General features: G+C 55.5%; 1 protein-coding gene across 2 annotated transcripts in view; it reads left to right on the forward strand.

Moving 5' to 3' along the window:
* Positions 1-12,666, forward strand: part of LOC139390796 (ATRX chromatin remodeler) — a 109,798-nt gene that overhangs the window by 69,126 nt on the left and 28,006 nt on the right. For both annotated transcript variants that reach the window (XM_071138190.1, XM_071138189.1), the window contains exon 25: positions 225-325. In XM_071138190.1, the coding sequence (XP_070994291.1) occupies positions 225-325 (101 nt within the window). The remainder of the gene's footprint in view (positions 1-224; positions 326-12,666) is intronic.

The following is a 12,666-nucleotide window of genomic DNA, read 5'->3' on the forward strand; positions in this document are numbered from 1 at the left end:
ATACATCATATCAGTTCATCACCACGAAGGAGGAGGTTGGGGACAAAGTGTAAGGAGACAAGCTCTGAAAACACTTTGAGACAAGAAGTGCAGAATTGATCAATGCTAAGTGCTTGAATGAAACGCTTAAATGGCACATTTTTCATGTTTTCAAATGTCCTGTTAACTTGACAGACAGTCCAGTGATGATGTGATGTTGACAGTGTCTTTTGTCCCCTCATCAGTCTGGTGTTCAGTCAGTCTCTCATCTCTCTGGACCTGATTGAAGACTTCCTGGAGCTGTCTGGCCGAGCCAAAGAGGAGGAGAAACCCTCTCCCTACAAAGGTACTGTACTGCCCTACACCCTAACCCCTCCCCCCTAGAAGAGAGGGACAACCCTCTCATTACTGAGGTAGTCCCTGGACACACTGTCCACAAACAACCCCTAGCCTAGTGTTTCCCAACCTTGTCCATTATGTGCACCACCACTGGACCATGACATGCTGACCACACCGCTGACCACACCGCTGACCACACTGTTGACCACACCGCTGACCACACCGCTCGTGTTGCGTGTGTTGTAAAGTAAATGTACACATACATGTTATTCCATCCTTGCACCTACACTGCTCTCCCACATCAATGACTGTCTGCGTAGCCAGTCGCTAAAATACGACTCGGTTCTATTTGTGATGCATGACGTGCTGCAATTCCCGTCTCTCCCATCTCCTCGTTGGTTTTTAGGAGCATATACCCACGTGGGTGATTGAAAGATGAACTGAGGTCCACACTCCAGTCCAGTTGGTGGTGGTAAAGCACCTTCAAGTTGGTTGCCAACCACCATATAAAGTTCAAATAAGAAGAAGCCTGATGGAGGAGAGATGACCAGGACAAATTAGCTAGCTAGCTACATTTCCATAAATGTTTAATGCTTTTCGACCCGTCCCCAAATTAATATAGTTGATTCAGAGTTAATTTTCATATTTCAACCTGCATGTCCTGATCTCCTCTGGTGTGGGAGGACAACCTCAACATGCGGAAGGTGTCTCGGGGGGACGGTGTCTCGGGGGGACGGTGTCTCGGGGGGACGGTGTCTCATGCGGAAGCGCATGTTAGACCGCTGCACCACTCAGGATCCCAAAACATAAGAATCAAGTGACTGATGGTCTAAAGTAGTGTACTACCCCCATGGGCCTTGGTCTAAAGTAGTGTACTACCCCCATGGGCCCTGGTCTAAAGTAGTGTACTACCCCCATGGGCCCTGGTCTAAAGTAGTGTACTACCCCCATGGGCCTTGGTCTAAAGTAGTGTACTACCCCCATGGGCCCTGGTCTAAAGTAGTGCACTACCCCATGGGTCCTGGTCTAAAGTAGTGTACTACCCCCATGGGCCTTGGTCTAAAGTAGTGTACTACCCCCATGGGTCCTGGTCTAAAGTAGTGCACTACCCTATGGGCCCTGGTCTAAAGTAGTGTACTACCCCCATGGGCCCTGGTCTAAAGTAGTGCACTACCCTATGGGCCCTGGTCTAAAGTAGTGTACTACCCCCATGGGCCCTGGTCTAAAGTAGTGCACTACGCTATGGGCCCTGGTCTAAAGTAGTGCACTACCCTATGGGCCCTGGTCTAAAGTAGTGTACTACCCCCATGGGCCCTGGTCTAATGTAGTGCACTACCCGTATGGGTCCTGGTCTAATGTAGTGCACTACCCCTATGGGTCCTGGTCTAATGTAGTGCACTACCCCTATGGGTCCTGGTCTAATGTAGTGCACTACCCCTATGGGCCCTGGTCTAATGTAGTGCACTACCCCTATGGGTCCTGGTCTAATGTAGTGCACTACCCCTATGGGCCCTGGTCTAATGTAGTGCACTACCCCTATGGTCCCTGGTCTAATGTAGTGCACTACCCCTATGGGCCCTGGTCTAATGTAGTGCACTACCCCTATGGGTCCTGGTCTAATGTAGTGCACTACCCCTATGGGTCCTGGTCTAATGTAGTGCACTACCCCTATGGGCCCTGGTCTAATGTAGTGCACTACCCCTATGGGTCTTGGTCTAATGTAGTGCACTACCTCTATGGGTCCTGGTCTAATGTTGTGCACTACCCCTATGGGTCCTGGTCTAATGTAGTGCACTACCCCTATGGGCCCTGGTCTAATGTTGTGCACTACCCCTATGGGTCCTAGTCTAATGTAGTGCACTACCCTATGGGCCCTGGTCTAATGTAGTGCACTACCCCTATGGGTCCTGGTCTAATGTAGTGCACTACCCCTATGGGTCCTGGTCTAATGTAGTGCACTACCCCTATGGGTCCTGGTCTAATGTAGTGCACTACCCCTATGGGACCTGGTCTAATGTAGTGCACTACCCCTATGGGTCCTGGTCTAATGTAGTGCACTACCCCTATGGGTCCTGGTCTAATGTAGTGCACTACCCTATGGGCCCTGGTCTAATGTAGTGCACTACCCCTATGGGCCCTGGTCTAATGTAGTGCACTACCCCTATGGGCCCTGGTCTAATGTAGTGCACTACCCCTATGGGTCCTGGTCTAATGTAGTGCACTACCCCTATGGGTCCTGGTCTAATGTAGTGCACTACCCCTATGGGTCCTGGTCTAAAGTAGTGCACTACCCTATGGGCCCTGGTCTAAAGTAGTGTACTACCCCCATGGGCCCTGGTCTAATGTAGTGCACTACCCGTATGGGTCCTGGTCTAATGTAGTGCACTACCCCTATGGGTCCTGGTCTAATGTAGTGCACTACCCCTATGGGTCCTGGTCTAATGTAGTGCACTACCCCTATGGGCCCTGGTCTAATGTAGTGCACTACCCCTATGGGTCCTGGTCTAATGTAGTGCACTACCCCTATGGGCCCTGGTCTAATGTAGTGCACTACCCCTATGGTCCCTGGTCTAATGTAGTGCACTACCCCTATGGGCCCTGGTCTAATGTAGTGCACTACCCCTATGGGTCCTGGTCTAATGTAGTGCACTACCCCTATGGGTCCTGGTCTAATGTAGTGCACTACCCCTATGGGCCCTGGTCTAATGTAGTGCACTACCCCTATGGGTCTTGGTCTAATGTAGTGCACTACCTCTATGGGTCCTGGTCTAATGTTGTGCACTACCCCTATGGGTCCTGGTCTAATGTAGTGCACTACCCCTATGGGCCCTGGTCTAATGTTGTGCACTACCCCTATGGGTCCTAGTCTAATGTAGTGCACTACCCTATGGGCCCTGGTCTAATGTAGTGCACTACCCCTATGGGTCCTGGTCTAATGTAGTGCACTACCCCTATGGGTCCTGGTCTAATGTAGTGCACTACCCCTATGGGTCCTGGTCTAATGTAGTGCACTACCCCTATGGGACCTGGTCTAATGTAGTGCACTACCCCTATGGGTCCTGGTCTAATGTAGTGCACTACCCCTATGGGTCCTGGTCTAATGTAGTGCACTACCCCTATGGGTCCTGGTCTAATGTAGTGCACTACCCCTATGGGACCTGGTCTAATGTAGTGCACTACCCCTATGGGTCCTGGTCTAATGTAGTGCACTACCCCTATGGGTCCTGGTCTAATGTAGTGCACTACCCTATGGGCCCTGGTCTAATGTAGTGCACTACCCCTATGGGCCCTGGTCTAATGTAGTGCACTACCCCTATGGGCCCTGGTCTAATGTAGTGCACTACCCCTATGGGTCCTGGTCTAATGTAGTGCACTACCCCTATGGGTCCTGGTCTAATGTAGTGCACTACCCCTATGGGTCCTGGTCTAAAGTAGTGCACTACCCCTATGGGTCCTGGTCTAATGTAGTGCACTACCCCTATGGGTCCTGGTCTAATGTAGTGCACTACCCCTATGGGTCCTGGTCTAATGTAGTGCACTACCCCTATGGGTCCTGGTCTAATGTAGTGCACTACCCCTATGGGTCCTGGTCTAATGTAGTGCACTACCCCTATGGGTCCTGGTCTAATGTAGTGCACTACCCGTATGGGTCCTGGTATAATGTAGTGCACTACCCCTATGGGTCCTGGTCTAATGTAGTGCACTACCTCTATGGGTCCTGGTCTAATGTAGTGCACTACCCCTATGGGTCCTGGTTTAATGTAGTGCACTACCCCTATGGGTCCTGGTATAATGTAGTGCACTACCCCTATGGGTCCTGGTCTAATGTAGTGCACTACCCCTATGGGTCCTGGTCTAATGTAGTGCACTACCCCTATGGGCCCTGGTCTAATGTAGTGCACTACCCCTATGGGTCCTGGTCTAATGTAGTGCAATACCCCTATGGGCCCTGGTCTAATGTAGTGCACTACCCCTATGGGTCCTGGTCTAATGTAGTGCACTACCCCTATGGGTCCTGGTCTAATGTAGTGCACTACCCCTATGGGTCCTGGTCTAATGTAGTGCACTACCCCTATGGGTCCTGGTCTAATGTAGTGCACTACCCCTATGGGTCCTGGTCTAATGTAGTGCACTACCCCTATGGGTCCTGGTCTAATGTAGTGCACTACCCCTATGGGTCCTGGTCTAATGTAGTGCACTACCCCTATGGGCCCTGGTCTAATGTAGTGCACTACCCCTATGGGTCTTGGTCTAATGTAGTGCACTACCCCTATGGGCCCTGGTCTAATGTAGTGCACTACCCCTATGGGTCTTGGTCTAATGTAGTGCACTACCCCTATGGGTCCTGGTCTAATGTAGTGCACTACCCCTATGGGTCCTGGTCTAATGTAGTGCACTACCCCTATGGGCCCTGGTCTAATGTAGTGCACTACCCCTATGGGCCCTGGTCTAATGTAGTGCACTACCCCTATGGGTCCTGGTCTAATGTAGTGCACTGTATTGGGAATATGATGCTCTTTGAGATGCTTTATCTCCAGTTGTCTCTGTGGTTTTGCACTCCAACAGGCTTTAAAGTCTCCAGTAACCCCGTGGTGGGGTTACTGGAGGAGACCGTGGTGGGGTTACTGGAGGAGACCGTGGTGGGGTTACTGGAGGAGACCGTGGTGGGGTTACTGGAGGAGACCGTGGCGGGGTTACTGGAGGAGACCGTGGCGGGATTACTGGAGGAGACCGTGGTGGGGTTACTGGAGGAGACCGTGGCGGGGTTACTGGAGGAGACCGTGGCGGGGTTACTGGAGGAGACCGTGGCGGGGTTACTGGAGGAGACCGTGGCGGGGTTACTGGAGGAGACCGTGGCGGGGTTACTGGAGGAGACCGTGGCGGGGTTACTGGAGGAGACCGTGGCGGGGTTACTGGAGGAGACCGTGGCGGGGTTACTGGAGGAGACCGTGGCGGGGTTACTGGAGGAGACCGTGGCGGGGTTACTGGAGGAGATCGTGGCGGGGTTACTGGAGGAGACCGTGGCGGGGTTACTGGAGGAGACCGTGGCGGGGTTACTGGAGGAGACCGTGGCGGGGTTACTGGAGGAGACCGTGGCGGGGTTACTGGAGGAGACCGTGGCGGGGTTACTGGAGGAGACCGTGGCGGGGTTACTGGAGGAGACCGTGGCGGGGTTACTGGAGGAGACCGTGGCGGGGTTACTGGAGGAGACCGTGGCGGGGTTACTGGAGGAGACCGTGGCGGGGTTACTGGAGGAGACCGTGGCGGGGTTACTGGAGGAGACCGTGGCGGGGTTACTGGAGGAGACCGTGGCGGGGTTACTGGAGGAGACCGTGGCGGGGTTACTGGAGGAGATCGTGGCGGGGTTACTGGAGGAGACCGTGGCGGGGTTACTGGAGGAGACCGTGGCGGGGTTACTGGAGGAGAGCGTTGCGGGGTTACTGGAGGAGACCGTGGCGGGGTTACTGGAGGAGACCGTGGCGGGTTACCGGAGGAGACCCTGCAGTGCTGTTACCGGAGGAGACCGTGGCGTGCTGTTACCGGAGGAGACCGTGGCGTGTTGGTACCGGGGGAGACCGTGGCGTGTTGGTACCGGGGGAGACCGTGGCGTGTTGGTACCGGGGGAGAGCGTGGCGTGTTGGTACCGGAGGAGACCGTGGCGGGTTACCGGAGGAGACCGTGGAGTGCTGTTACCGGAGGAGACCGTGGTGTGCTGTTACCGGGGGAGACCGTGGCGTGTTGGTACCGGGGGAGACCGTGGCGTGTTGGTACCGGGGGAGACCGTGGCGTGTTGGTACCGGGGGAGAGCGTGGCGTGTTGGTACCGGGGGAGAGCGTGGCGTGTTGGTACCGGAGGAGACCGTGGCGGGTTACCGGAGGAGACCGTGGAGTGCTGTTACCGGAGGAGACCGTGGCGTGCTGTTACCGGAGGAGACCGTGGCGTGCTGTTACCGGAGGAGACCGTGGCGTGCTGTTACCGGAGGAGACCGTGGCGGGGTTACCGGAGGAGACCGTGGCGGGGTTACCGGAGGAGACCGTGGCGTGTTGGTACCGGAGGAGACCGTGGCGTGTTGGTACCGGGGGAGACCGTGGCGGGTTACCGGAGGAGACCGTGGAGTGTTGTTACCGGAGGAGACCGTGGTGTGCTGTTACCGGAGGAGACCGTGGCGTGCTGTTACCGGAGGAGACCGTGGCGTGCTGTTACCGGAGGAGACCGTGGCGTGCTGTTACCGGAAGAGACCGTGGCGTGCTGTTACCGGAGGAGACCGTGGCGGGGTTACCGGAGGAGACCGTGGCGGGGTTACCGGAGGAGACCGTGGCGGGGTTACCGGAGGAGACCGTGGCGTGATGGTACCGGGGGAGACCGTGGCGTGTTGGTACCGGGGGAGACCGTGGCGTGTTGGTACCGGGGGAGACCGTGGCGTGTTGGTACCGGGGGAGACCGTGGCGTGTTGGTACCGGGGGAGACCGTGGCGGGTTGGTACCGGGGGAGACCGTGGCGGGTTGGTACCGGGGGAGACCGTGGCGGGTTGGTACCGGGGGAGACCGTGGCGGGTTGGTACCGGGGGAGACTGTGGCGTGTTGGTACCGGAGGAGAGCGTGGCGTGTTGGTACCGGAGGAGAGTCTGGCGTGTTGGTACCTGAGGAGAGCGTGGCGGGTTGGTACCGGATTAGACCGTGGCATGTTGGTACCGGAGGAGAGCGTGACGGGTTGGTACCGGGGGAGAGCGTGGCGTGTTGGTACCGGAGGAGACCGTGGCGTGTTACCGGAGGAGACCGTGGCGTGTTGGTACCGGAGGAGACCGTGGCGTGTTACCGGGGGAGAGCGTGGCGTGTTGGTACCGAAGGAGACCGTGGCGTGTTACCGGAGGAGACCGTGGCGTGTTACCGGAGGAGACCGTGGTGGGTTGGTACCGGGGAGACCGTGGCGTGTTACCGGAGGAGAGCGTGGCGTGTTACCGGAGGAGACCGTGGCGTGTTGGTACCGGAGGAGACCGTGGCGTGTTACCGGAGGAGACCGTGGCGTGTTGGTACCGGAGGAGACCGTGGCGTGTTACCGGAGGAGACCGTGGCGTGTTACCGGAGGAGACCGTGGTGGGTTGGTACCGGGGGAGACCGTGGCGTGTTACCGGAGGAGACCGTGGTGGGTTGGTACCGGGGAGACCGTGGCGTGTTACCGGAGGAGAGCGTGGCGTGTTACCGGAGGAGACCGTGGCGTGTTGGTACCGGAGGAGACCGTGGCGTGTTACCGGAGGAGACCGTGGCGTGTTGGTACCGGAGGAGACCGTGGCGTGTTACCGGAGGAGACCGTGGCGTGTTACCGGAGGAGACCGTGGTGGGTTGGTACCGGGGGAGACCGTGGCGTGTTACCGGAGGAGACCGTGGTGGGTTGGTACCGGGGAGACCGTGGCGTGTTACCGGAGGAGAGCGTGGCGTGCTACCGGAGGAGACCGTGGCGTGTTGGTACCGGAGGAGACCGTGGCGTGTTACCGGAGGAGACCGTGGCGTGTTGGTACCGGAGGAGACCGTGGCGTGTTACCGGAGGAGACCGTGGTGGGTTGGTACCGGGGGAGAGCGTGGCGTGTTGGTACCGGGGGAGACCGTGGCGGGTTGGTACCGGGGGAGACCGTGGCGGGTTGGTACCGGGGGAGACTGTGGCGTGTTGGTACCGGAGGAGAGCGTGGCGTGTTGGTACCGGAGGAGAGTCTGGCGTGTTGGTACCTGAGGAGAGCGTGGCGGGTTGGTACCGGATTAGACCGTGGCATGTTGGTACCGGAGGAGAGCGTGACGAGTTGGTACCGGGGGAGAGCGTGGCGTGTTGGTACCGGAGGAGACCGTGGCGTGTTACCGGAGGAGACCGTGGCGTGTTGGTACCGGAGGAGACCGTGGCGTGTTACCGGGGGAGAGCGTGGCGTGTTGGTACCGAAGGAGACCGTGGCGTGTTACCGGAGGAGACCGTGGCGTGTTACCGGAGGAGACCGTGGTGGGTTGGTACCGGGGAGACCGTGGCGTGTTACCGGAGGAGAGCGTGGCGTGTTACCGGAGGAGACCGTGGCGTGTTGGTACCGGAGGAGACCGTGGCGTGTTACCGGAGGAGACCGTGGCGTGTTGGTACCGGAGGAGACCGTGGCGTGTTACCGGAGGAGACCGTGGCGTGTTACCGGAGGAGACCGTGGTGGGTTGGTACCGGGGGAGACCGTGGCGTGTTACCGGAGGAGACCGTGGTGGGTTGGTACCGGGGAGACCGTGGCGTGTTACCGGAGGAGAGCGTGGCGTGTTACCGGAGGAGACCGTGGCGTGTTGGTACCGGAGGAGACCGTGGCGTGTTACCGGAGGAGACCGTGGCGTGTTGGTACCGGAGGAGACCGTGGCGTGTTACCGGAGGAGACCGTGGTGGGTTGGTACCGGGGGAGAGCGTGGCGTGTTACCGGAGGAGACCGTGGCGTGTTGGTACCGGGGGAGAGCGTGGCGTGTTGGTAACGGGGGAGAGTGTGGCGGGGTCGTAATGAGAGAAAACAACACACTCTGAAGACATGCAACATGTGTACTGGTACATGCACACAGTATTTCTCTCTGCCCCTCTCAACAAACACAGCCTCTGGCGTTAGGTCATGTTCTTAATTAAGCCTTGGCATCTGGTTTTGCTTACGTTTTGAAAATGATTAGACCTTGACTCTTTAAAAAAAAAAAAAAAAAAAGATATAACACAAAAAAATGTTTGCTTAAGGGTTAGCAATTTGTAATGAAAAGATCAGTGAAGTAATTGGACCCATACTGAATGTTAGTTGTGAAGCAGGCAGCATGCGTGTGTGTTTAGCAGGCTATATTAAAAGGCTGATCACTTGTGCCTGAGAGGCCTCGTTTGGCCTGGCCTCCACTATCGCTGTTCTCTCAGTACTTTAGTTTACATCTCTCAAATCAATTTCAATTCAAGGGGCTGTATTGGCATGGGAAACACATGTTAACATTGCCAAAGCAAGTGAGGTAGACAATATACAAAAGTGAAATAAACAATAAAAATGAACCGTAAACATTACACTCTCAAAAGTTCCAAAAGAACAGAGACATTTAAAATGTCATATTATGTCTTTATACGGTGTTGTAACAATGTGCAAATAATTACAAAAGGGAATTTACAATGGTGTTTGTTCTTCATTGGTTGCCCTTTTCTTGTGGCAACAGGTCACACATCTTGCTGCCGTGAGTTGATCAACATTTAATTGGTTTTCTAATTCTTTGTGGATCTGTGTAATCTGTGGGAAATGTGTGTCTCTACTATGGACATACATTTGTCAGGTTAGGAAGTGCATCTCAGTTTCCACCTCATTTTGTGGGCATTGTGCACATAGGCTGTCTTCTCTTGAGAGCCAGGTCTGCCTACGCCGGCCTTTCTTAATTACAAGGCTATGCTCACTGAGTCTTCTCTCTCTCAGTACTTTTAACTTGTATCTGTCCTCTCTCCGTTCACCTCTCTCCGTTCTCCCCTCTCCGTTCTCCTCTCTGTTCTCCTCTCTCCGTTCTCCTCTCTCCGTTCTCCCCTCTCCGTTCTCCTCTCTGTTCTCCTCTCTCCGTTCTCCTCTCTCTGTTCTCCTCTCTCCGTTCTCCCCTCTCCGTTCTCCTCTCTGTTCTCCTCTCTCCGTTCTCCTCTCTCTGTTCTCCCCTCTCCGTTCTCCTCTCTCTGTTCTCCTCTCTCTGTTCTCCTCTCTCTGTTCTCCTCTCTCCGTTCTCCCCTCTGTTCTCCCCTCTCCGTTCTCCTCTCTCTGTTCTCTGTTCTCCCCTCTCCGTTCTCCTCCTCTATCCGTTTTCCCCTCTGTTCTCCTCTCTCCGTTCTCCCCTCTCCGTTCTCCTCTCTCCGTTCTCCCCTCTCCGTTTTCCTCTCTCTGTTCTCCTCTCTCTGTTCTCCTCTCTCTGTTCTCCTCTCTCCGTTCTCCCCTCTGTTCTCCCCTCTCCGTTCTCCTCCCTCTGTTCTCTGTTCTCCCCTCTCCGTTCTCCTCCTCTATCAGTTTTCCCCTCTGTTCTCCTCTCTCCGTTCTCCCCTCTCCGTTCACCTCTCTCCGTTCTCCCCTCTCCGTTCTCCTCTCTGTTCTCCTCTCTCCGTTCTCCTCTCTCCGTTCTCCCCTCTCCGTTTTCCTCTCTCCGTTCTCCTCTCTCTGTTCTCCTCTCTCTGTTCTCCTCTCTCTGTTCTCCTCTCTCCGTTCTCCCCTCTGTTCTCCGTTCTCCTCTCTCTGTTCTCTGTTCTCCCCTCTCCGTTCTCCTCCTCTATCCGTTTTCCCCTCTGTTCTCCTCTCTCCGTTCTCCCCTCTCCGTTCTCCTCTCTCCGTTCTCCTCTCTCCGTTCTCCTCTCTCCGTTCTCCTCTCTCCGTTCTCCTCTCTCCGTTCTCCCCTCTCCGTTCTCCCCTCTCTGTTCTCCGCTCTCCGTTCTCCTCTCTGTTCTCCCCTCTCCGTTCTCCCCTCTCTGTTCTCCGCTCTCCGTTCTCCTCTCTGTTCTCCCCTCTCCGTTCTCCTCTCTCCGTTCTCCGCTCTCCGTTCTCCGCTCTCCGTTCTCCGCTCTCCGTTCTCCTCTCTCCGTTCTCCCCTCTCCGTTCTCCCCTCTCTGTTCTCCCCTCTCTGTTCTCCTCTCTGTTCTCCTCATGGAACGTTGGAACGTTCTCCTCCTCTATCCGTTTTCCCCTCTGTTCTCCTCTCTCCGTTCTCCCCTCTCCGTTCTCCTCTCTCTGTTCTCCTCTCTCCGTTCTCCTCTCTCCGTTCTCCTCTCTCCGTTCTCCTCTCTCCGTTCTCCCCTCTCCGTTCTCCCCTCTCTGTTCTCCGCTCTCCGTTCTCCTCTCTGTTCTCCCCTCTCCGTTCTCCCCTCTCTGTTCTCCGCTCTCCGTTCTCCTCTCTGTTCTCCCCTCTCCGTTCTCCTCTCTCCGTTCTCCGCTCTCCGTTCTCCGCTTTCCGTTCTCCTCTCTCCGTTCTCCCCTCTCCGTTCTCCCCTCTCCGTTCTCCCCTCTCCGTTCTCCCCTCTCCGTTCTCCTCTCTCCGTTCTCCCCTCCGTTCTCCCCTCTGTTCTCCCCTTTCTGTTCTCCCCTCTCTGTTCTCCCCTCTCTGTTCTCCTCTCTGTTCTCCTCTCTCCGTTCTCCCCTCTGTTCTCCTCTCACCGTACTCCCTTCTGTTCTCCTCGCTCCGTTCTCCCCTCTCCGTTCTCCCCTCTCCGTTCTCCCCTCTCCGTTCTCCCCTCCGTTCTCCCCTCTCCGTTCTCCCCTCCGTTCTCCCCTCTCCCCTCTCCGTTCTCCCCTCTCCGTTCTCCCCTTTCCGTTCTCCCCTTTCCGTTCTCCTCTCTCTGTTCTCCTCTCTCTGTTCTCCTCTCTCTGTTCTCCTTTCTCTGTTCTCCTCTCTTCGTTCTCCCCTCTCCGTTCTCCCCTTTCCGTTCTCCTCTCTCCGTTCTCCCCTCTCTGTTCTCCCCTCTCTGTTTCTCCCCTCCTCTCTCCGTTCTCCTCTCTTCTCTCTCAGCACTTACATCTCCATATGGTGTCATGCTCAGTTTGATCTACTCCAGGAAGTGATGTTACTGATTTTCTCAGTGCTGCCTTCTCTCATTGAGTACACTACGTGACCAAAAGTATGTGGACTGCTCGTCCAACATCTCCTCCCCCTTCGCCTCTATAACAGCCTCCACTCTCCTGGGAAGGCTTTCCACTAGATGTTGGAACATTGCTGCTATAGCAGTCTCCACTCTTCTGGGAAGGCTTTCCACTAGATGTAGGAACATTGCTGCTATAACAGCCTCCACTCTCCTGGGAAGGCTTTCCACTAGATGTATGAACATTGCTGCTATAACAGCCTCCACTCTTCTGGGAAGGCTTTCCACTAGATGTTGGAACATTGCTGCTATAACAGCCTCCACTCTTCTGGGAAGGTTTTCCATTAGATGTTGGAACAATGCTGCTATAACAGCCTCCACTCTTCTGGGAAGGCTTTCCACTAGATGTTGGAACATTTCTGCAGGGACTTAGTGAGGTCTGGCACTGATGTTAGGCGATTAGGCCTGGCTCGCAGTTGCCGTTCCAATTAATCCCAAAAGTGTACGATGGGTTTGAGGTCAAGGCTCTGTCCATTTCTGTATGGACCTCGCTTTGTGCATGGGGGCATTATCATGCTGAAATACGAAAGACCCTTGGAAGCACAGAATTGTCTAGAATGTAATTGTATGCTGTAGCATTAATATTTCCCTTCACTGGAAATAAGAGGCCTAGCCTGAACCATGAAAAACAGCCCCAGACAATTATTCTTCCACCAAACTTTACAGTTGGCAGTTGGGGTGTTCAAACCCAGATTCGTCCGTCAGACAGCCAGATGGTGAAGCGTGATT

The sequence above is a fragment of the Oncorhynchus clarkii genome, chromosome 31 (assembly GCF_045791955.1).
Source record: "Oncorhynchus clarkii lewisi isolate Uvic-CL-2024 chromosome 31, UVic_Ocla_1.0, whole genome shotgun sequence".
Taxonomy (NCBI): domain Eukaryota; kingdom Metazoa; phylum Chordata; class Actinopteri; order Salmoniformes; family Salmonidae; genus Oncorhynchus; species Oncorhynchus clarkii.